Genomic DNA, 22182 nt, shown 5'->3' with positions numbered 1-22182 from the left:
ATGTAACGTTTAGGGCCATTTCAAAACAGTTTATTTCTATAATAATTTAAGTCAGTTACAGCAAGATCGGTCAAACCAGTGTCCCAAAATACTTATTCGCACTGTGCGGTTGCGCACAACTACCGTCTAAAGTTGCCAACAGCATGCGTCTCTGTCATTGGTCACATTTTTAATAAAGGGGAAGTAAATTCCAGCCGCGATTGGCTGTTTAAATAATGGGCGGAGTTTAAAATTGACCGAAGGTTTTATGATTCCTCGTGTTCATTTAAAGATGGTACTATCCGTGTTTAGATGCCCACACTAAAATGACTGTTTGTTGTTTCTAAGACTGTTCGTAAACTATGGATACGAGCCTATTCAGGTACTTACCTCGATTTTATCCAACCTTTCACTTATACTCGTGACCAATTTTAGCTTAGCTGCTGAGGAAGGACGTGTTCGCTTTACGCTATCAAGCTACGAAGCTTATATTGACTAAAACCCCAACTACTTGATTCTTTTCAATTGATTCATTATAGTTTGATTTCTGTGAATAAGCAATTGTTTGGTTCGCTTTATTGGGTAAATTAGGTGTGTGTCTGACATGTCGCCCCGTGGTACAGTCAAAAGACGCTCTAGTACTGGTGCAACACTAAAACAATCAATCAGCTTCTCAAATGTGCCACTGTCCACACAGTGATCCTATGTTTTTAAGCATTTATTGTTTTTAAGCATTTATTGTTTTTGTCTCCGTTGCTTATGTAATAGGCACGGCAGCACATTTTGTAGCATGTGTTGTAATTTTTATATGAGGTAGTTATTAAATAATTCATGAGAATATTGTAATTGCCTCATACTTTGTATTTAAACTTTGTAAATAATCGTTTTTTATTTTATTGTAGAGTCGTGATTGAAATAAATGATCAAATACGTATTTCCTTATAAAATAAGATTTTTCTATAAGTCCTTAAAGGACTATTCCGGTTTCAATACAAGTTAAGCCAAATTTACAGCATTTGTGGCATATTGATTACCAAAAAAAAAAAAAAAAAAAAATCTAAGTTACAGAGGCACTTACAATGGAAATGAATGGAATTAATAATTTTATAAAAGCACTTACATTAATCCTTCCGTTAAAATTTGTGTATTATTTGTGCTGTAAAGTTGTTTAAATCGTAATTTTTTACAGTTTTAGCGTTTTAGAGTTTGACTAATATTACATCGTCATGGTAACGAAGTTGTAAAATTGGCTATAACTTTACACAGAAAAGGACTTTATGACACCAAAATCATGTTGACACGCATATTGTTTACGTCTTGTGGCTATACGTATTAAATAGTATTTTAATGTTTACGGTTTGTCCCATTCACTTCCATTGTAAGTGCCTCAGTGTGACTGATTTGGCCTTTTTTTTTTTTTTTTTAAAGAAAAGGGGCAAGTCAAAATAACTTTTTGTGGTTATTAATATGATCCCCCAAATGCTGAAGATTGATCTTAACTTGTATTGAACCTGGAATATTCCTTTAATTCGGTGTATTTTAAGTTAATATTTTGGTAAGTGTTATTATAAAAAGGCAAGGTCCTTTTGATTTTTCTATATTGACCTTTAAATGACTTTAAGAGGGAACTGCATTTTTTTTTTTTTTTTTTTTTAATGAACGAGGCTCCACTAAAGTCTGTGTTATTAGGCATAAATTCCTGAAGAGATTAAGATTATTAACTGGTTAAGATCTCTGTTCATGAGTCTTCTATATGGAAAACATTAAACAAGCATGGTGCCCATGGCGTTACACCATGAAGGAAGCTGCTTTCCAACGAAACATTGCTACGTGCCTGAAGTTTGCCAAAGACCACCCTGACACTCCACAACCCTACTGGGAAAAGATTTTGTGGACTGATGAAACTAAGGTTCAGTTGTTTGGGAAGAACACGCAGCATTACGCATGGCATAAAAATACCATGAAAACATCATCCCAACGGTGAAGTACGTTGAAAGGAGCGTCATGATTTGGGGCTGGTTTGCTGCTTCGGGGCCTGGACCACTTGCAATCATCGAGGGGGAAAAAAATGTATTCCCAAGTTTATCAAGATATCCTTCAGGATGTCAGGGTGGCTGTGCATCAGCTGAAGCTCAGTAGAAGTTGGGTGATGCAGCTGGATTATGACCCTAAACATCAAAGTAAATCCACTACAGATTGGCTTCAAAAAAAGAAATTCCACCTGTTGGAGTGGCCCAGTCAGAGCCCAGACTTTAACCGAATAGAGATGCTGTGGAATGACCTTGAGAGAGCCGTTCACACCAGACATCCTAAGAATATGCTGAGCTGAAGCAGTTCTGCAAGGGAGAATGGTCTAAAATTCCTTCTGAACGTTGTGCAGGTCTAATCCACAGCTACCGGAAATGCTTGCTTGAGGTTATTGCTGCCAAAGGAGGATAGACCAGTTATTAAATCCAAGGGTTCACTCACTTTTTCCAAAGCACTTTGAATATTTAATGGGATTTACACAAAGACATAAAAGATTATAATTGTTGTGTGTTATTAGCTTAAGCATATTGTTGTTTGTCTATATTTTTAAATTCTTGAAGAGATTAAAGACCCAATATTTAATCCTGTCCCTTTTATATTAGGTGCTTTCTTGTAATATTCCAGGGCTGTGTGTGTAAAATATGGATCGTGAAGCTGGGGAGGACCCCTCTAAATGTGGAAGCTTGAGAGCTCTCAGCCGCTACGGTAGATTCCTTTGTGGTCAACAGAATCTCACACTGAAAGATGTGTTTACATGGTATGATGCTTAAGATACCTCTTAGTTATTAAATTGTGTACCTGAAAGTGTTTGAATGTTTAAATTATAGGATTTATTGGGGGGGGCTTTTACGCATTAATGTTGATAGTTACTGTATTTTATCCACAGCACTTATTAGCAACCCACTTTGTGGTACAGCAGAGCACTTGGAAGAATTCAGAGTAACTTGATAATTGTACTTCCAGGCAGCTCTTCAAAACTATTGCAATGGGTCAAGCCTTGTCAATGCTGATATGTGGGACAGCAGTCACATGCCAGTATCTGGCAGATGCTGGGGTAGAGACACCAATGCTGCAAAGCTTCCTCAATTACACCTTGCTGCTGCTCACCTATACTTTAGCTCTGGCCTTCAGGAAAGGTAGGATGTCTGCCCAACATGTAACATTAAATTGTATTTATCAAAAATCTAGTTACTTTTCCAATAACAATAGCTAGAAAAGGAGATATGGCATAGCTCTGTTTAGATCTGGCCCATCTTTTGCTGTTCACAGCAAAGACTAATCCAATTTATTTTTCCCAATGTAGGGGAAAGCAATATTTTTCAAATTCTAAAAACAAAGTGGTGGAAGTATTTTCTGGTTGCTCTTACGGATGTGGAAGCCAACTACACTGTTGTGAAGGCATACCAGTTCACTACCCTTACAAGTATACAGGTAAGGATAGGTTTTTGTTTGTTTGTAGCTTTTATCTGATGTTTTCTGAAGTTTGCAATATCAAGTGTTATTGTTTCCTGTTTTAGGAGTGTTAATATATTGTTGCATTATTGTTACCTTCCATCCCTCCAAAAAACCCTAATTTTGAAACTGTTGTGTGTTGTAGCTGTTGGACTGCTTTGTAATCCCAGTTCTAATGGTGCTCTCATGGATCTTCTTGAAGACCCACTATAGGCCATTGCATTTTGTAGCTGTGGCTGTGTGCTTGCTTGGGGTTGGGGCAATGGTGGGAGCAGATCTTCTGGCTGGAAGAGATCAAGGCTCAAGTATATACATATCTTAATTAGTATTAAGAAGGAAATACAATTTTGCCCTTATGCATGCTTGCATTTATGATTTACAAGGGCAAGCAAAAGTATGTGAACCCTTTGGAATTACCTGCATTTATGTATAAACGTGTCTTAAAATCTGGTTTGAGCTTCATTTAAGTTACAATAATGAACAAAAACAATCCGTTTTAACTAACACATTGTGCTCTTGTTGAATACATTATTCAAACATTGTGTAAATTGGAAAAAGTATGTGAACCCCTAGGCTAATTACATAAACAAAAGCTAATTAGAGTCAGGAGTTGGCAAACCTGGCATCAATTAATGAAACGAGATTGGAGGTGTGTGTTAGAGCTACTTTGACTTATAAAAAGTGACATTTTGAGTTTGCTATTCAAAAGAATCATCTGCTGACGTGCACCATGCCTTGCAAAAAAGAGATCTCGGAAGGCCTTCGAGCAATAATTGTTGCTTTGCAAAAATCTGGAAAGGGTTACAAAGTTCTCGAAGAGCTTGGATATTCATCTGTCCACAGTTAGACAAATTGTCTATAAATGGAGATGATATAGTACTGTGGCCACTCTCCCTAGAAAGAAGACTCACCACAGAATGCTCAATGAGAAAAACGAAAACCCTAGATTGATTGCTAAAGACTTGAAGGAATCATTGGAACTGATCATGTTCATGATCAAGATCTGTTCATGAGTCTTCTATATGGAAAACATTAAACAGGCATGGTGTCCATGGCGGGACACCATGAAGGAAGCTTCTTTCCAATTAAACATTGCCACATGTCTAAAGTTTGCCAAAGACCGCCTTGAAACTCCACAACCCTAATGGGAAAATGTTTTGTGGACTGATGAAACTAAGGTTCAGTTGTTTGGGAAGAACACGCAGCACTACGCATGGCATAAAAAGGGAACCATATACCACCATAAAACATCATCCCAGTGGTGAAGTACGGTGGAAGGAGTGTCATGATTTGGGGCTGGTTTGCTGCTTTGGGGTCTGGACACCAGCTGAAGCTCAGTAGAATTTGGGTGATGCAGCAGGACTATGACCTTAAATATCAAAGTAAATCCACTACAGATTGGCTTCAAAAAAAGAAAATCCACCTGTTGGAGTGGCCCAGTCAGAGCCCAGACCTTAACCAAATAGAGATGCTGTAGAATGACCTTGAGAGAGCCGTTCACACCAGACATCCTAAGAATATGCTGAGTTGAAGCAGTTCTGCAAGGGAGAATGGTCTAAAATTCCTTCTGAACATTGTGCAGGTCTAATCCACAGCTACCGGAAATGCTTGGTTGAGGTTATTGCTGCCAAAGGAGGATCGACCAGTTTAAAAAAAAAATCCAAGGGTTCACTTACTTTTTCCAAAGCATTGTGAATATTTAATGGGATTTATACAATAAAGACATATATTATAATTGTGTGTTGTTGGCTTAAGCACATTGTTGTTTGTCTATACTTTTTTTCTTGACTCATTTGCCCCATTTTTATTTTTTTTTTTAAACTCCTGTTTACAAAAGAGTAAAGTGAAAGAAGAGGGTACATTGTTTAAACTTTATCATAGACTGTAGTTTGACTTTGCTTGAAAGATGTCATTCTATTGTGCTCATAGTTCTTGATTTTACTTGATGTCTTGCTCTCTCTTTCAATGCAGGTAGTCATGTATTGTTGGGGGATGGACTGGTGTTGGTCAGTGCTGCTCTGTATGCTGTGTCTAATCTCTGTCAGGAATACACAGTGAAGAATCTGAGCAGGGTTGAGTTCTTGGGCATGATGGGATTGTTTGGCACCATCATCAGTGGTGTGCAGATGTAAGCCTCTCATACACCTCATTGTTCTCACTCTGTTTCACAATTGCATAGATGTCAGGTAAGACGGACCTTGCTTTTGGAAAGGAGAGGGCATATGTTAAATCTACTGTATCTTCATCCTAGTTAACAGTTAAGAAACTGTACCTTCATCCTAGTTAACAGTTAAGAAACTGTACAGCAATGATCCATTATATGTTAAAATGCAGCGTTTTAGAAACAAGCTAAACATAAATTGTTGCTCTTACAATCATGTCAGAAAATACAGCTTTCTAAATCATGGTGCAACATTGCAGCTAAGTACAAAATTAAATTAAGAGTAAAGATGATCTCATTGACGGTTGTCTTTATTTTTAAGGGCTATATTTGAATACAAAGCTATACCTGTCATCATTTGGGACTGGAGAATATGTGAGTAACTCTAGGTTGTGAATTTTCCTTTTAAATTTGATATATCAAGCCATTATTTACTCTGCCAATAAATGCAAATGTTAAACACTGAATTTCATTTAGTAATGGAGTTGAAAGTAAGAGAAAAAAGTTCTCAAGTCACACATCTAGACAACAGTTACAGGCCTCCTCCTCAACTGTAGAGTAGACTAAATTGTTTTTATTTTTCAGGTCTGTTCTTTGTTGCTTATACCCTGTGCATGTATGGGCTGTACAGTTTCATGCCTGTAGTGGTTAAGATGACGAGTGCCACAGCAGTGAACCTCTCCTTGCTGACTGCCGACCTCTTCAGCCTCTTCTGTGGCATGTTCCTTTTTCACTTTAGTGTAAGTAGAAAGATCACATTTCAGAGGATCAATAAAAATGCAAGGACAAAAATACATTTAAAAATATTCCAATGTCTTTGTCACAAGCATCTTGTAAATTGTAACTGTACAGATGTGTTAAAGAGAGAATTCACCCAAAAATGAAAATTCTCATCATTTACTCACCCTCATGCCATCACAGATGTGTATGACTTTTTTCTTTGCAGACCTCAAATGAAGATTTTTAGAAGAATATTTCAGCTCTGTAGGTCCATACTATGCAAGTGAATGGTGGCCAGAACTTTGAAGCTCGAAAAAGCACAGAGGCAGCATAAAGTAATCCATATGACTCCAGTGGTTAAATCCATGTCTTCAGAAGTGATTAGGTGTCATTGAGAAACGGATCAATAGTCCTTTTTTACTATAAATTCTATGCCCTGACCAGTAGTTGGCAATATGCATGAAGAATGTGAATCATCAAAAACAAAAGAAGAATGTGAAGAGTAAAGGTGGAGATTTATAGTAAAAAAAGGACTTAAATATTGATCTGTTTCTCACCCACACCTATTATATACTGTAGCTTCTAAAGTCATGGATTAAACCACTGGAGTCTTAGATTACTTTTATGCTGCCTTTTAAATGCTTTTTGGAGCTTCAATGTTCTGGTCACCATTCACTTGCATTGTATTCACTTGCCTAGCTAGCTGAAAAATTTGTTTTAAAAATCTATGTCCTGCAGAAGACAGGAAGTCATACACATCTGGGTGAATGTTACATGAGGGTGAGTCAATAATGAGCAAATTTTTGGGTGAACTATCCCTTTAACATTTTGAATGGTTGCACAGTTTCTTGATATTTGCTTTATATCATAACTTCTGTAATGAAATTATTTTACCTCAAGAGATTGCTTGATCACATTATGGTTTTTCAGTGTCTGAAGCACTTTATTTATTTATTTATTTTGTAGCGTCCACTGTGCATTTGTACATTAGTTGCACTCCAGAAAGTGCTAACCCTAACTCTCCCTCATTTCTCACAGTTCTCAAGCCTGTATATTGTGTCTTTTGTGGTGATCACCCTTGGTTTTATCACGTTCAACGTTGTACCGACTTACACAGCAGATCAGTCACATTCCACCATTGAGGGGGCGTACCATCTTGCTTCATCTGGGGATACCCAACAAGATGAAGACGTTGCAGTGGATTGGCTGCAGAAGGAAGGACATTGGACAGAGTGCAGTCCCACAGAACCTTGCAATGGACTCTGTACTCTGACATACCAAAGCTCTACGACGTAGATTTTCTTATCATTTGTTTGCCAAAGTCAGTGTTTGATCTATTATTTTTAATGGATTCACTTTTTTTTTTTTTTTTTATTTACACATTTATGCTTAAATGTTATTGAGTTGAAAAGATTCTACTTGTTATAGTCATTTCCAGTTTTTATATAATTTTTTTTTTTTTTCCCCCCACATTATAATAAGGCTAAATAAAAGACAGAATAGTTTTGACCATTAAAGTATTGGTTTATTTTATTACTGTTTATTTTATTTTTTATTTTTGAGACAACAAAGACCAGAATTACAGATTAGCCATAGAATCTGTCCAAAAAAAAAAAGAAAAGAAACCATGGTATTCTGGTCAACTGATCATCAAATCACAGGGACTTTCCTATTACCTTATTACTCTATTTGATTAATATACTGTACATTCATTTATATGTTGTTGGATTTGTCAAGATATTATGATCCAAAGGCTTAACATAAGGGTTAAAACTTACCAAAATAATGTTTTGGCTAAATGTTTCATAAAGACAGTGGCTTACATTTGTAATTGTTCTGTTATATATCAATCAGAAGCAGCTAATGACAATTACGGAAAACTGATAAAAAGTATCTAAACAAATTCAGCCACACCACAGAGTATATATGAGAGGTAATCTGTTGTCTTTCCGCCGAGCTGCATTGCGATGCTTCTGCCCTCCGTCACCTAATTCACATGCTCATCATGGAGGAATAACAGGTACCTTACAGAGAGGAGAACAGGCATATTTACAGCGACATTTTGAAACGTATGTACCTGTCTTTTATGTAATTTACCTGATTCTCAGTCGTAGGATGTGATACGTCTTTTTTTATACATTCATCTGCACTGTGTAGTAGGAAAGATTAGAAACCGCTTTTGTAAAATGCAATTGTCTCGACGGTAATTTCATATTTTCAGTCTTAGATAACCAGTAAAATGCTCATAATCTGCTCATGTGTAATGAACATAACGTCGCAGACATAAAATGTGAAACTTGATGCCAAGACATCTAATATTGTTTGCATGAGCAGTTGCCCTAGGTAACATCTTTTAATCAGACTAACGCCAAGGCGACAACCTGAAGACATTAATCGCGATTTGTATCGAGGACAGTTTCAATGCAATACAACGATTACACCGATATACTTGCACTGTATGAAACATAATTTTAATTGCTTTGTGCAGGTGGTCAGACCATTCGCGAATGTATGTTATATTGTTACAAAGCAGACAATCGCAATGAAGCATTTTCTAAGGTAAGTAATGTCTTTCTGCTTGGCAGTGACGTATTGCTACGTGCTGCTTAGAAGCTGAAATGTAATTTAGTTTCTGTTTTGTATTTAACGGTGACAAATAAACAGAATGCTCCTCAGATTCACCGATAGAATGTTTGTTTGTTTGTTTATATATATATATATATATATATATATATATATATATATATATATATATATATATGCATTGTTGCCTATGGCCCAATTATATGTACAGTATGTCTTGGATGTGGAAACAAAAAATAAATTAAAGAATGATTCTTAAATAGTTGTAGTACACTCAAACGTAAATATGATTAATTTTATTAATAAATGTTATTAAAATATTTGTAAATTATTTTTTAAATTTGCATTATTTTGTAATTATTACAGTATATAGTAGTTTATTCAATTTATTTTTAGTTTTTGTTATAAAATTATATATTTGTATTGTATTTGTTTATATTTATTATTAAAGATTTTTAAACATTAAAATGTGCATTTAAACCTCAGTCAACAGCATTTGTTGTATAATTACCACAAAAAAATTATGTCGACTTGTTCATTCTTTTCTTTAAAAGCAAAAATTGAGGTTACAGTGAGGCACTTACAATGCAAGTGAATGGGGTCAATTTTTGGAGGGTTTAAAGGCAGAGATGTGAAGCTTATAATTTTATAAAAGCACTTTCATTCTTCTGTTAAAACTCGTGTATTATGTGAGCTGTAAATAGTTGTCTTTACAGTCGTTTTAAGGTTTACAGCATTACGTTGTCATGGCAACGGAGTTGTAAAATTGGATATAACTACACAGAAAAGGTTAGAAAGCGCTTATATCACACTAGAAATCATGTTAACACATTGTTTACGTCTTGTGGCTATACTTTAGAAACTGAGTATTTTAAAGTTTACGGATTGTTCCCATTCACTTCCATTGTAAGTGACTTACTGTAGCCCAGATTTTTGCTTGTTTTAAAGAAAACGAGGGTTGAGTCGAAATAAATGTTTGTGTTAATTAACATTATGACACAAATACTGTTGATTGAGCTTAACTGGTGTTGAACCCGCAATATTCCTTTAAATCCAGAGAGTGTGATAAGTCAAATACAACTCCCCTCCTCACTGAAAACTATATAATTCATAATCTTTTGGAAACTGAATATGTATATATCAATGCTGCATATTAAAGATCCAATCTGAAAGCTTACATTTTAAACCTCACATGCCAGGGGCTTTTTAATCTGTTAACAGTGGTGGTTAGAAACGTCTCTTAAAATGTATTAATTCACAATGCCTCTTAATTAACAGTCCCTTGTGAGTCGTCCCTTGCCTTTCAGTTTTTGTAGTTTCTTATCAGCCACTCCTCTAATTTAAATTATTAACAATTAATGATGTTGAAAGCCAATAAACCAAGTCAATTGGATGTTAGACATTTATATTTCACCTTGACCTTTTGCTGTGGAGGCCCCTAAAATGAGAAATCAGAACTGCTTTTTAATGTGTTATAATACGATACACTGGAAAATGAATTTAGCTTTGGATGCAAGTCATTTCTTTGAAGAGATTTGATAGACAATGACCACTTTTTTATAAAACACAGGTTTGACTGCAAATTTGTTGGATGCCAATGTGGAGGCGAGTCTATCCTGTGAGCAGTAACTCTCCATATAATCAGCAACTGGACTCAAACAGGTTTATTATTAGTATAATGGGTTTTCTGTAGTGAATTTACATAATATATATTCATATATAATACAGGATCATTTAAAATGAAGTAGTAAAGGCAAAAAGTTGATGAAAAATGATGAGCAGTCACAGCAATATACACTTGCCCTAATACATTCATATACATTTTTTACCTGAAATCTTGACGTTGGCAAAAGTTTGTGGACAGAATTTCATTTTTCCGCATTGAATGTCAGAACATGAACCTGAAGCCTGTTTTAAGAATAATAGTTTCACAATCATATACACTCTCTTTTGTCATGCACAGCTTCGCAGAACAGTGACCCATTTAATCATCATGACCCACATATCTCTGTATCTCAAAAAGCAGATATGCTTTTTAAAATGGGTTTTAGCTTTTGTAGACCATTAGAAGAGAAAAATTATGTGTTTATGTGTTGTATTTCTCTTGAAACATCTCTGGCAGTGTTCATATGAAACACACAGCTGATGATAATGTGGTTCAAGTTTAAACTACTCAGATATATTGAGCTTTCAAAGTTCCTGAGTGGGTATTCTTTATTCTGAGAGAGAATACACAGGTATAGTAGACCTTTTAGAATTGGACTTGTGTCCATTTATTCAGGCCTGTTTATTTTTCTTTGATTTTTCTAGGGTACTGACCCAGTTCCTGGTGTTCCTTTACTGTAAGTGTTTGTGGCGGGGCCTGAAATTTGTAATCAGGAAGGTAACGGGACGATGTGAGCTTCAACGCGTCTGTTACAATAACAAACCTGGTGCTCGAAGGACGCTCAAGATCGGTAAATACTATTAATGATCTTTAGTGGGAATCACTATATGTTAAATATATAAGGCATGTCTTTAGGCTATTATAATGGGATGTTTTTAACATTGTTATTTTATGCTTTTGTAATCTCACAGAATCCTCACTTAAATGTTCTAAACATGAGGTGAGTCAATGAGGTTGTAGGGTTATAGAGTAAAAATCACATTATACATACACACTATAACATAATATAATAATATTGCAAGAAAATATATTATAATATGCTGAATCAAAATCCATCTCAAACTACAGTTTAAGCAGCTTACAGGGATAGTTAATACAAATTCTCTCATCAATTACTCACCCTCATGGCATCCCAGATGTTTATGACTTACTTTCTTCTGCTGAGCACAAACAAAGATTTTTAGAAGAATATTTCAGCTCTGTAGGTCCTCACAATGCAAGTGACAAAGTCAAAACTTTGAAGCTCCAAAAGCACATAAAAGAAGCATGAAAGTAATCCATATTCTCCAGTGGTTAAATCCATGCCTTCAGAAGTGATTTAATAGGTGTGGGTGAGAAACAGATCAATATTTAAGTAATTTTTTGACTATAAATATACAGGGCATCCCTGCCCTGTAGATGGCGATATGCACGAAGAATCGCGAAAAAACAAAAGATTTATAATAAAAAAGGACATAAATATTGATCTGTTCATTATCCACACCTATCATATCGCTTCTGAAGACATGGATTTAACCACTAAAGTCATATGAATTACTTTTATGCTGCATTTATATGCTATTTGGACCTTCAAAATTTTGGTACCCATTTGTCACGGTCCTGTCACCTTGTCAAGTTGGGTTTCTGTCTGACAGGACCGTGACATCATTGTCCCCTGTCTGTCTCGTGTTTCGTGTACGATCTTTGTGTGAACGCACTGGTCTGGTTGTTAGTGACCACCGTGCGCTCTCCGGTGATGTCACGGGCCTGTCACCTTGTCAGGTTGGGTTTTTGTCTGACGAGGACCGTGGCATCATTGTCCCCTGTCTGTCTCGTGTTTCGTGTACGATCTTTGTGTGAACGCACTGGTCTGGTTGTTAGTGACCACCGTGCGCTCTCCGGTGATGTCACGGGCCTGTCACCTTGTCAGGTTGGGTGTTTGTCTGACGAGGACCGTGGCATCATCATTCCCTGTCTGTCTTGTATTTCGTGTCCGGGGCATGGTGTCTGGTTCCTGACTTCCTGTCTGGTTCGGTTTTGGTCTGTGTCGGGATCCGGACATTCATGCTCCATGTTCTGTTTGTTTTGATCCAAGCGTGTTGATGTTTTCGCCCTCATGTGTTTCAGGTGCCGCTGGCACGCGGAATCAGCGTTTCCATGGGAACGTTTATCATGCCAACTTTCAGCTGCGAGCGGCACCTGCCCCTTGTTTGTTCAAGCCTATATTAATCCCCTTGTGTGTCATGTCCTTTGCTGGATTGTCTGATTTAATGTTAAATGTAGTACATCCTTACGCTCTCTGCCTAGTTGGTCCTGTCTCATGTATCTGTTGGTTGCCCACGTGTCAGGTGTGTGGTTGCCTTCCAGCTCACTGCGTATCAGCTGGGTTTCCACGGAGGATACCTCGTCTTTGCCTGAGTGACGGGAGCTAGATCGCCCTACCCTGCTGGGCATCGTTCTGCACCTCACTAAGCTTTAACAGAGGATTCCACGAATCTATTCCTCAACATCCACAGTGACTGCTCACATTTTTTGTAAATAAATCCTTTGAACTGTTCCTCTGCATTTGGGTCTGTTTGTCTCGCCATCGCACGTTACACCCATTCACTTGCATTGTGAGGAGCTCAGAGCTGAATTATTCTTCAAAAAAATCTTAGTTTCTCTACAGCAGAAGAAAGAAAGTCATTTACATCTGGGATGGCATGAGGGTGAGTAAATGATGAGAGAATTTTCATATTTGGGTGAACTATCCCTTTAAAGATTTGGCATTTAATAATAAATATCTTGCTACTTTATATTATCTAATAATTGAATAATCTCTTCCTTCATTTACCTCCATAGCTTTTGCAGTCTGCTGTCAGTGTTCACCCCGATTCTGTGGAAAAGACGATTGATGATATAATGTTCCTGAAAAAAATTAATCCAGACACTAACCCACAGTAAGAACCTACAGTATAATACTCACAACAGACCTATAATAGAACCATAGTGTGTTAACCACATTTGACAATACAGTGTATACACCTAAAATTAACTGAAGTTCCTACCAGTTAAAATTCTTGAGCCACTTTTTGAACACATCTTCATATAGTTATATTTCTCCCCAGGCTTGGCATCTCTCTCCAGGCGTGCCTGCTCCAGATTGTGGGTTACCAAAACCTAGTTGTGGAGGTGGAGAAACTGCGTAGAGAGCCGTATGACTCTGAAAACCCTGCACATGAGGAGATGCTCATGAAGGTAATGTGATATTTTTCATAGTGGTTTCCAGCTTAAAAAAAGATATATACATTTATTATTACACAGCTCTCTGTGATAATTGATTCTGATTGGTTAATTGCAGCATTGTGTGGTCAAATATGTTTGCATAATGTCCACTAAACTGCGTATTGACCGTTATCCCTGGCAACCAAACTTCTACTATCTAGTAAATGTCTTGTAGCACTCCACAGTCTCTTTCTTTCTTACATAATTTAATGCTTTCAGCTCAAATTAGTATTTGAGTATCTTCTATTTTCTTATTTGGTAATTAGCAGTGTAGTAAGTGTTATAATGTAGAGTCAGCTGGTTTTTATTGCAAAATAAACCCTGCCTCGCATCAGTTTTACTGCTAAGTGCTTAATTAGCAAATGTAGGCCATAACTGTCCTTGATGGTGATGCTTTTCTCAAATATTAATGTACTCAACAGCTGTGGAAGGAACTCCGCCCTGATTCTCCCCTCTCTGGACGCATCTCAAAGCAATGGTGTGAGATTGGTTTCCAAGGAAACGACCCCAAGACTGATTTCAGGGGCATGGGCCTTCTGGGCTTGCACAACCTACTGTGAGTATTTGAGTCTGCTGAAGTGAAATTAACACAACATATATTTTATTTTAATAGTTAATTAAACATATGCACTTGAAACCAGTCTAGTTAAATCACTTTTTTTTAAACAAATTAAATGACTGTTGTTTAATTTACCTCTTTATTTGCAGGTATTTTGCAGAGCATGATAAAGCCACTGCTCTACAAGTCCTTCATGACTCCTTGCAGCCCAAACACAGGTTTAGATCTTTCAGACAATCGTGTGTATATGTTTTTGTCCTGAAAGGTGGCTATTTACAGTGTATATAGATGTAGTCTTTTACTCTATTAATCTGATTATATTTTATAATCAGTTATGGTATATATATACGTATTTATAATGATGTGAGTTTAGTGGCCGTCCACACACGACACGTTCTTGCATTATAGAAATAAAAAAGGTAGACGGAGTGCAATGGAAAGGAACAGAATGCCGGCATCTTGAGACGTGTTTAATAAGTTGAACTGGTTTTAACTTGAAACACCATCTTAAAAATGTGTCACTAATGGTATAAAACGCTGAAAAACAATAAGATTTGTTGCAGTGGCCAAACATGTCTGTCCAGCGCATGTTTACATAATAAACAATAAAAACAGACAGGCCCACAAAGTGTTCTGTGTAAACAGCTTCTTAAAGGGATAGTTCAACCAAAAATGAAAATTCGCTCATCATTTACTCCCTTTCATGCCATCCTAGATGTGTGACCTTTTTTCCCTCTGCTGAACACAAATGAAGATTTTTAGAAGAATATCTCATCTCTGTAGATCCATACAATGAATGGTGACTATACCTTTGAAGCTCCAATAATCACATAAAGGCAGCATAAAAGTAATCCATAGGACTCCAGTGGTTTAATATACAGTATGTCTTCTGAAGAGATGCAATCATTTTGGGTGAGAAACAGATAACTATTTTAATACTTTTTTACTATAAATCTCCACTTTCTTTCAAGAATTTGAAAGAATGTGACAGTGGAGATTTATAGTAAAAAATGACTTAAATATTGAATCGTTTCTCATCCACACATATCATATAACTTCTGATGACATATTTAACCACTGGAGTTGTATGGATTACTTTTATGCTGCCTTTATGTGATTTTTGGAGATTCAAATTCTGGTCACCATTCAATTGCATTGTATGGACCTACAGAGCTGAAATATTCCTCTTAAAATCTTTGTTTGTGTTAAGCAGAAGAAAGGAAGTCATACACATCTGCGATGGCATGAGGGTGAGTAAATGATGAGAGAATTTTCATTTTTGGGAGAACCCTCAAAATGAACATTCTGTCATTTACTCACCCTCATATTGTTCCAAGCCCTTATTGGCCATTTTGTCTTCTGGGGTACACAAAAGGAGATGTTATGTGAAATATAAGCCTCTGTCACCATTCACGTTCATTGTATGGAAAAAAGATGCAATGTAAGTGAATGGTGACTGAGGCTAACATTCTGCCTAATATCTCATTTTGTGTTCCATGAAAGAAAAACAAAATGAGGGTTAGTAAATGATGGCAGAATTTTAGTTTTTGGGTGAACTCACCCTTTAAAGTGTTTTAGAGCAATTTCCACAGAAGCCTGTTATCCAAGTGATGCTTTTATACTGTCTGTGCATACCATGTTTATTTTAACAAGTCATATGATTGCATTTGTCTTGCGGTGCAGTCAATCACACCTTCAGCATGTTCTGTCACCATGCATCATGCACACCAATACACCCATAATTTTTTTTTCTTTTCCTGCTTTTTTATTCCCATCATTTTGTCATGTACAGGAACGTTTCCAAAGAGGAAGCCAGGTACTCCATCTTTTCTCACTGAGTAAGAAATGTATTTTATAATTTTGCTTTAAATCTAATGGCTGTATTTTGCTGTTTTTTATTTATTTATTTTTTTCACTCTAAACAAGGCATTTTGCATCATTGTAACATTGGTTAGTAACTGTGAATGCTCTTTTTTTTTTTTTTTTCGCCAGTCTCGTGTTTAATTGTATTTTATTGTTGACTGCATTCTATTCCCTTTTTAAAGGCTGGAGTAGACACACTCTGATGTTTTGTTTTTTCACACAGCATGATGAGCAAAGCTGAGTGGGATAAGAAAACATTTGACAAAGCAATTGGGTGAGTTCAGAATGTTGCAAGCAATTCTAAGTATCATTAATAATTAATGTAAGACTTGCTATTTATGCCTGCCAGATGACAAAACAGCGTAAAAAAAAAAGAAAGAAAAAAAACGTCCTATTGATTTACATTGAAGGAGGGACCTGAGCCATATCTATGGACCAGAATATCATTGAGACTTTGGGCTCTTTTTATTTAGGCCAGTAAGTCCCCACCTAGCAACACCATAGGCACCAGAACACTTTAGCAACTGCATCACAATGCCCTGGCAAACACCCATAACACCATACCATCATGGTGGCAAATTTAGCTTGGGCAAGAACTGTTCACATTTTTCTCAGGAAATATATTTTCCTCTTCATTTTTAACTATATATGATTTTTCTCACTATGTTGTGAAGTGGTCTTACCTAACAAAGCCCAGTTCCTAAACCTCTGAATTCTAAAAAAATTCAGCTGGCTATGCAGTAGTTATTAGTAGACCATGTTTGAACCCTGCTTGTGTGGCAGCATTGATGCTTTGTATGAGGATTTGGATAGGCACTCTTCAGCTTGTCGTGAGCTTTAGCTCTGATGTGCAGTGCAGAGCCTGTTTGCTTGCTTTTCAGCTGACATGTGCACACACAGGCACAACTAAAACACAAATACAGATGTAATCAAACACAAAACATAAGTGGAAGCAAAAGTAAACATAGAGACACTATAAGGAGCTCTATGAACATTTTACAATGTTTATTTACACTGGAAAAAGGACCAGTCCACTGTTCAAATAGAGAACTGACATGTTTGGACCTCTCTTACATTGTGTTCTGTGATGACCCAAATCTTTTGTGGTGCAGATACTCCTTCTCCATTGTTGGCATAAACATCACAGACCTGGCATATTCCTTGCTGGTGAGTGGGGCTCTGAAGACTCATCTGTACAATGTGGCACCAGAGATGCCAAGTTTGGTGCACTTCCAACAGACCTTCTGTGAGTGTTACTATAATGTCACCGTTGCACTCATGAAAACAGAGCAATATATTTCATCTTTTAAATGGAATAAAAATTTTCATAAGAGCATTTCCTTTCTTTAACCCTCCTATGGTCTTCGGTCATTTTTGATCAGAATTACTTTTGCTGATTTAGTAAAAATGGTTTCCTTTATCTGAGCGGTACAAGACTTGGTGACTTTTCCTCCACTTGCCATTCTGAACATAAAAAAATAAATAAAAAATTTGCCATGATTTGATAAGTCTAAGTGGTCATAAAAAAAAGCAACACATTTGTCTTCGTGGTTAAAATTGACCGACCATTGAAAATGAATGGGAAAGACCATAACACAGTGCAGGTTTTGTTTTGATCTGTCAAATACAATCAATAAATCAGCCACAATGCAGAAAAAAAACCACACAGAAATTAAAGGGTGAGAGTACAAAACACACACACACATACACACCCACCCACACAAACTTTTTATAGCACTGTGGGGACTCTCCATAGACTTCAGTGCAGTTTATGGATTTTATACAGTACAGATCTAACGATAATTTCTATTCCATAACCCTACCCCTAAACCTAACCCTCACAGAAACCTTTTTGCAATTTTACATTTTCAAAAAAACATTGTTTAGTATGTTTACTAAGCCATTTCCCTCGTAGGGTCTGCTGGCTAGTCCCCACAATGTAGTATAAACATGTACACACACACACACACACAAAATGAACTGGTGAGACTATAACACAGCATATTTTTAATTTGTCAAATAAAACCACAATAAATCAGCCACAATGCTAAACACAAACACAGAAATAAATGGGTGAGACTAAAACAGCCAGGAGGCAGAACACACAACACACACACACACACACAGAAATAAATGGGTAAGACTAACACAGTCAGTAGGGAGAACACAGAACACATTCATGCATACACACACGGAGAACAAAGATTAAAAAACAAAACAAATTCTGAGTGACCCTAATTTACGAAAGTATACCTTTTCCACTGTGGGAAAGTTTACGCTTAGATACAGGTGCTTTACCTTCCAGACAAAACACTGCATCTTTCTGTTATGGAACCAAAGACATTTTCCCACAGCTCTAAGATATAAATGTGGGCTCATCCAGCCATGGCGAAATGCTTTACTGTTCAGGAGACCCTTCAGCCATCTACTGGCTATTATTGTCGCAACTTGATTTTCATGTTGATTATATTATATTTTGTTCACCAGATGGCAGCAATCTGCCTCCAATATATGACACATTCTCATATTTTCTTCATGTTTCAACTTACAGAAATGTAGGTTTTTACTGTACAAATGTTTCATAAATTTGCTTATTTGCATATGCAAATTAATGGTAACAATAGCCGCGTTTCCACTATCGGGCCAAATGAGGGTGTGCTAGTGAGTGTCAGGGCCAGTTCCGTTCCCACTGTCACTTCTGGGGCTTCATTGTGCCTCCTCGTGGCTTTATCGGGACCAATGGCCTTTGGCCCGCCGATTACACTTGGGCCAAACAAGGCCAACCGGGGATTGAGGCGGGTTCAATGTCAAAGGCGGAGTTTCTACGAACTTCCCAGGTTGTGTATTCAGCGCACAATGGTACAGGTTCGGGAAAAATGTTTTAAAAAATGCGGGCACAGTACAAATCTGTTAAAATGCCCAATGGACAAAGCGGTGCCCAAAGAAATTACTTTCCATGGTTCAGTGAACTTTCATAAACGGTGTGCTGGGACATTGTCCCTCTGTTAGTGGAGCGACCACTCGGGACACCATGGCAGTTATAGTCGGTGAGTTGTCAATGCTAACTTATCTTGCTGTTTACATTTGATATAAACTCGATATTCTAGATAACAAAATAGTTATACTTCAGCTTGAGCTTCCCTCTTGCTTGTGAAATGGGTGGGATGTGTGATGTTGGAACCACAGTGGCGTATTAAGGGCGTTTTTTTGGGCAACGCTGCAGAGTTATTGGCCCGATGGTGGGAACACAGATCAATTTTGGTCTGGCAGCTCGAGGTCCGAGGCTGTTGGCCCCGGCTGGCCAGTTGATAGCATTGGCTTGCACTGGCCCGATAGTGGAAAAGCGGCTATTGAGAAATTTACATGTAAATAAGATCAGATAGCATAAAAAATTAAGAAAATCCCAAAAGAAGGGCATAAATGTATTATTAATTAAGGGAAGAAGAAATTTTATTATTATCATCATCATCATCAAAAAAAAAAAGAAAAAAAGAAAGAAAAGAAAAGAAGTTACACCTTTGCTCTTTCTGGTCAAAAATGACCGGGAAGACCAAAAGTAAGACACATTTATGAATCCCATAAGGAGTTTTGGGACTTTTAGTCTATCTCTGTTATCTTTAAGGCCATCTCTATGCTAGAGCAGTGGTTCCTGTGTCGGGGTGCCACAAAATCTCTGCGCAGTTCACTATTTTATTAGCCACGATGATATTGGCATATTTTTTTGCGTGTTTTATGTCATTCTGCTTCTCAAATATATATTTTTTTTTCCTTTGTTTAAGGATGTTTAGATATTTTTAATGGAAAATAAGACTAGAATTAGCAAGTGTACTGGCTAATTAAAAACACAGGATTATCATTTTGATATGTTCCACCCCAACTTCCTGTTTCATTAGGAAGTACGTCAACAAACGACAGAATGGTGCACTCATCAAGCAATATCATGGGGTCTTTAAATCAGTGTACACATGGGTTCTGTGTAATATTTCTAATCTTGTTATTTTCTATCCTTATATTTATCAGGTTATCTGATGCAAGAGTTCCACAGGTTCTGGATCGAGGAAGATCCATGTGACATCATGGAGTTCAATTGTGTGCGCACCAAGTTCTACAAGCGCATCCTGAAGCAGCTGAAGAACCCTGACATGGCGCTCTGTCCTCACTTCACTGCCTCTGACCTCCACCTGGTCAACCTGTAGCTTCTCATTCACCTCAATTCTCATGACCCCTGATACTTCACTTTTTCATCCTTATGGCCCATCACTCAACAACATCACATTACTGCCAACTGCTCAGTCAGTCTCATGAGTGTCACATTTATACGCCAATGCCTCAGTGAATCTCTGCCTCTGCCATCCAACCAGGAAATAGTTGAAGATCAACAGCACTGTTGAAGACCACGTTGATTGTACATGCGCATGGCAACAGTGCACCACCTTACAAATGAGTCACCTGATTGTGATATTTACAGCTACTGTATGCTTCAGTCTTAAAGGAATAGTTCACCCAAAAATTACAATTATGTACTCACCCTCATGTCATTCCAAACCCTTATGTGATTATTTTATGGAACACAAAAGGTGAATTTTGAAGAATCTTCATGCCGATCTTTTCCATACAAAGTTCATAGTGACCACATCAAGCTCCATAAATAAAAAAAAAATTAAAAAAAATAACCATAAAAGTAGTCCATATGACTCAGGAGCTATATTCCAAATCATTTGATAGCTTTATGTAAGGAACAGAGGTAATATATGTTGTTATTCACTGAAAATCTTAACAAAATGAGGGTACGTTAATATTGATATAATTTTTATTTTCTGGTGAACTGTTCCTTTAATTATGCACCATTCACCTGCATCTGAATGTGAAGAGCAGAGAAATGTCTCCCAATAGGACAAGGCTACCTATCCACCAGTATGTAGAGCTGTTGTTACAAATTAGGTAAGACATTAAGCCTATAAGCACAAGAGAGCTTCTGTGAAACACATCCACTGCAGTAGACTGCACTGATACCAGGCACACTTAGAAACAGTTTGCCCTTGTTTGTATACAGTATCATATTCTTTGTGATCTGTTGCAGATCTCTTTTAGCAACACAGCTTATATAAAGGAACTGTGTATTTGTCTTTCTTTTCGAAAGTCTGTAACCATCATCCTCATAATGTAACATTTACCCATTCTTCTATTAAATATCACATAATGCACTGATTAATACTTGTTGCCAAGAAACAGAGCTTAAAAACAAATATTTACTTGCCAAATGGTAAGATAATGTGTGTTTTGTGAATGTTATCATACAGAGCACATGACTTTAAAACATGTTTAAGACATGTTTATAAAAAAAAGAAAAAAAAAAGGAATGTTTCATTTTTCTGTTCTAGCACCAAAGCAATAAATGACGTTTAGAACAGTTAGTTGTATTGTTTTATTTTGCACAAGTGGTGCCTCAATTGTTAATTCTGTTATTAACACACTAATTAGCATAATTAATGTACAACTCAAAAGTTTAGTAATTTTTCATCTGTAAAGTCTCAGAATTGTCTCATAGATTTTCCATTTCTGCACTTATATAAATAAACCAGAAGCACTTGCTATACATAATGCCTTAGAGGTGGAATACATCTAAACATTATTAAAGCTCATTATTATGGATGGCTGAATTCTTCATGTAACTGTTCTGCTTTTTTGTGCCCCTCATAAACAAGCTTGCACATAAACAGCTTTCAAATTATCAGGCTCTTATGCAAATGAAACTATTGCTCTGGGGTACTTTAAAAAAAAAAAAAAGGCATTTGTTGGATATTTTACTTTTGTATTATGTGAGGAATAAAAAAATAAGTAGTTTACATCAAATATATATATTTATTTATTTATTTATTTTTTAATGAAACTGATGAATTGTTGCTCAGAATGACAAACTGATGAATC

General features: G+C 36.7%; 2 protein-coding genes across 7 annotated transcripts; both read left to right on the top strand.

Annotated features, from left to right (window-relative positions):
• The first annotated feature begins 226 nt into the window (after positions 1-226).
• On the top strand, positions 227-7858 carry slc35f2 (solute carrier family 35 member F2). Of its 2 annotated transcripts, none has more exons than XM_051678100.1 (9): positions 227-361; positions 2610-2764; positions 2971-3143; positions 3311-3438; positions 3605-3764; positions 5431-5587; positions 5943-5995; positions 6206-6360; positions 7379-7857. In XM_051678100.1, the coding sequence occupies exons 2-9, from the start codon at positions 2649-2651 to the stop codon at positions 7634-7636; spliced, it is 1200 nt and encodes a 399-aa protein (XP_051534060.1). In that variant the 5' UTR covers positions 227-361; positions 2610-2648; the 3' UTR covers positions 7637-7857. The 2 variants fall into 2 exon arrangements, with proteins under 2 accessions (XP_051534060.1, XP_051534059.1); XM_051678099.1 differs by having other exon boundaries at positions 261-361; positions 2632-2764; positions 7379-7858.
• A 424-nt stretch (positions 7859-8282) lies between these two features.
• Positions 8283-21664, top strand: LOC127429219 (ELMO domain-containing protein 1-like). 5 transcript variants are annotated; one of them, XM_051678102.1, is made up of 13 exons: positions 8338-8409; positions 8829-8899; positions 10494-10585; positions 11234-11379; positions 11501-11529; positions 13410-13507; positions 13676-13805; positions 14255-14388; positions 14541-14609; positions 16184-16207; positions 16478-16528; positions 17367-17500; positions 20275-21664. In XM_051678102.1, the coding sequence occupies exons 3-13, from the start codon at positions 10515-10517 to the stop codon at positions 20448-20450; spliced, it is 1062 nt and encodes a 353-aa protein (XP_051534062.1). In that variant the 5' UTR covers positions 8338-8409; positions 8829-8899; positions 10494-10514; the 3' UTR covers positions 20451-21664. The 5 variants fall into 5 exon arrangements, with proteins under 5 accessions (XP_051534065.1, XP_051534064.1, XP_051534066.1 ...); XM_051678105.1 differs by lacking the exon at positions 10494-10585 and having other exon boundaries at positions 8283-8360; XM_051678104.1 differs by lacking the exon at positions 10494-10585 and having other exon boundaries at positions 8297-8409.
• The last annotated feature ends 518 nt before the right edge of the window (positions 21665-22182 follow it).

This window comes from Myxocyprinus asiaticus, chromosome 38 (assembly GCF_019703515.2).
Source record: "Myxocyprinus asiaticus isolate MX2 ecotype Aquarium Trade chromosome 38, UBuf_Myxa_2, whole genome shotgun sequence".
Lineage (NCBI taxonomy): Eukaryota > Metazoa > Chordata > Actinopteri > Cypriniformes > Catostomidae > Myxocyprinus > Myxocyprinus asiaticus.
This window is presented reverse-complemented; position numbering and strand designations above follow the sequence as displayed.

Excerpts from the sequence above, each read along its gene's own strand:
- LOC127429219 (XM_051678102.1), top strand. The coding sequence starts at position 10,515 with ATGCCAATGTGGAGGCGAGTCTATCCTGTGAGCAGTAACTCTCCATAT. Across the intron at positions 11,380-11,500 it reads TCGAAGGACGCTCAAGATCG|AATCCTCACTTAAATGTTCT; the intron begins GTAAATACTATT and ends GTAATCTCACAG. Across the intron at positions 11,530-13,409 it reads TTAAATGTTCTAAACATGAG|CTTTTGCAGTCTGCTGTCAG; the intron begins GTGAGTCAATGA and ends TTACCTCCATAG.
- slc35f2 (XM_051678099.1), top strand. The coding sequence starts at position 2,649 with ATGGATCGTGAAGCTGGGGAGGACCCCTCTAAATGTGGAAGCTTGAGA. Across the intron at positions 3,439-3,604 it reads CTACCCTTACAAGTATACAG|CTGTTGGACTGCTTTGTAAT; the intron begins GTAAGGATAGGT and ends TGTGTGTTGTAG. Across the intron at positions 5,996-6,205 it reads CATTTGGGACTGGAGAATAT|GTCTGTTCTTTGTTGCTTAT; the intron begins GTGAGTAACTCT and ends TTTATTTTTCAG.